This window comes from Nestor notabilis, unplaced genomic scaffold (assembly GCF_000696875.1).
Source record: "Nestor notabilis isolate BGI_N333 unplaced genomic scaffold, ASM69687v1 scaffold17812, whole genome shotgun sequence".
Lineage (NCBI taxonomy): Eukaryota > Metazoa > Chordata > Aves > Psittaciformes > Psittacidae > Nestor > Nestor notabilis.
The window spans coordinates 1-1370 of NW_009919873.1; the positions used below are offsets into that span (position 1 = coordinate 1).

At 60.9% G+C, this 1370-nt stretch overlaps 1 protein-coding gene across 1 annotated transcript; it reads left to right on the forward strand.

Annotated features, from left to right (window-relative positions):
* Positions 1–57: 57 nt before the first annotated feature.
* LOC104402538 (acid-sensing ion channel 1-like) lies at positions 58–1364 on the forward strand (the record flags this gene model as incomplete). Its single annotated transcript, XM_010010438.1, has 4 exons — positions 58–114; positions 425–578; positions 1119–1210; positions 1292–1364. Coding segments are annotated over 4 exons (376 nt in total), but the record flags the coding sequence as incomplete, so codon positions are not given.
* Between the last annotated feature and the right edge of the window lie 6 nt (positions 1365–1370).

Genomic DNA, 1370 nt, shown 5'->3' on the forward strand with positions numbered 1-1370 from the left:
CAGGGCCAGGACGGTGGGGAGACCCTCCTGCCCCTGCGACCGCCGCCTTCCCCACAGGCAATGCCAACGTCTGCACCCCGGAGCAGTATAAGGAGTGCGCTGACCCTGCGCTGGGTATGTACCGGAGGGCCCCTGTCCACCGCCACCCCGCATCCCGGGTCTAACCCTGGGGACCACCATCCCCTGACACCCCCAGCATCACCCCTGGGGTCCCTCGCCCCCTACCCTCTGCCAGGCTCCATCACTGTGAATGTGGCACCAGTGCCAGTGTCCCTGTGCCTGTCCTGGCCTGCTTAGACCTCAGACACGCTTGTCCCATGCCACTACCACCTGGGCTTTGGCCTCGGAGCAGCCCAACCCCACATGGGCGGGTGTCACGGCCACGCGGTCCTGGTGGTCCCCGTCCCACCCGCATCCCCCCCAGACTTCCTGGTGAAGAAGGACAGTGAGTACTGCGCCTGCCGCACACCCTGTGCCATGGTGCGCTATGGCAAAGAGCTCTCCATGGTGAAGATCCCCAGCAAGGCCTCCGCCAGGTACCTGGCCAAGAAGTTCAACAAGACGGAGCAGTACATCGCGTGAGTGCCACCACCGCTGCGCTGAACCACAGACCCAGCAGCATGTGGCACAGCATGGCCTGATGGTGTGATACGGCATGGCACAGCCACAGGGCATGCCCCAGCAGACATGAACTGGCATGGCATGGCATGATGGCATCATCGTCCCTGGAAGTGTTCATAAAACCATGTAGGTGAGGCCCTCAATGACACAGTTTAGTGGTGGTATTGGCAGTGCTGGGGTAACAGTTGGACTTGATGATCTTGAAGGTCTTTTCCAACCTAGTTAATTCTATGATTCTATGATGGTGTGATACAGTGCGGCATGGCCATGCAACATCCCCCAGCATAAGTGAACCGGCACAGCATCGCACAGCAAAGCATGGCATGGCATGGCATGGCACAGCATGGCACAGAACATCTTCGTGCCACCCCAGCTCTGGGCAGACTCCTCCTCCCTGTCCCACCATGGCACAGTGCAGTCCCCCAGCACCCCAGGCTGGGTGTGCTGCCTGATGGCACATCTGTCCATCCATCCCAGACCCGTCTGTCCCCCACCAGGGACAACGTGCTGGTGTTGGACATCTTCTTTGAGGCCCTGAACTACGAGATGATTGAGCAGAAGAAGGCGTACGAGGTGGCTGGGCTGCTAGGTGAGGGACTGGGGAGACTGGGGCAGGGGGGTGGGGATGTCCAGGGGGGCAGCCCCCCTCTAATGCCACCCCCCTGCCCAGGTGACATCGGGGGGCAGATGGGGCTCTTCATCGGTGCCAGCCTCCTCACCATCCTGGAGATCTTTGACTACCTGTATGA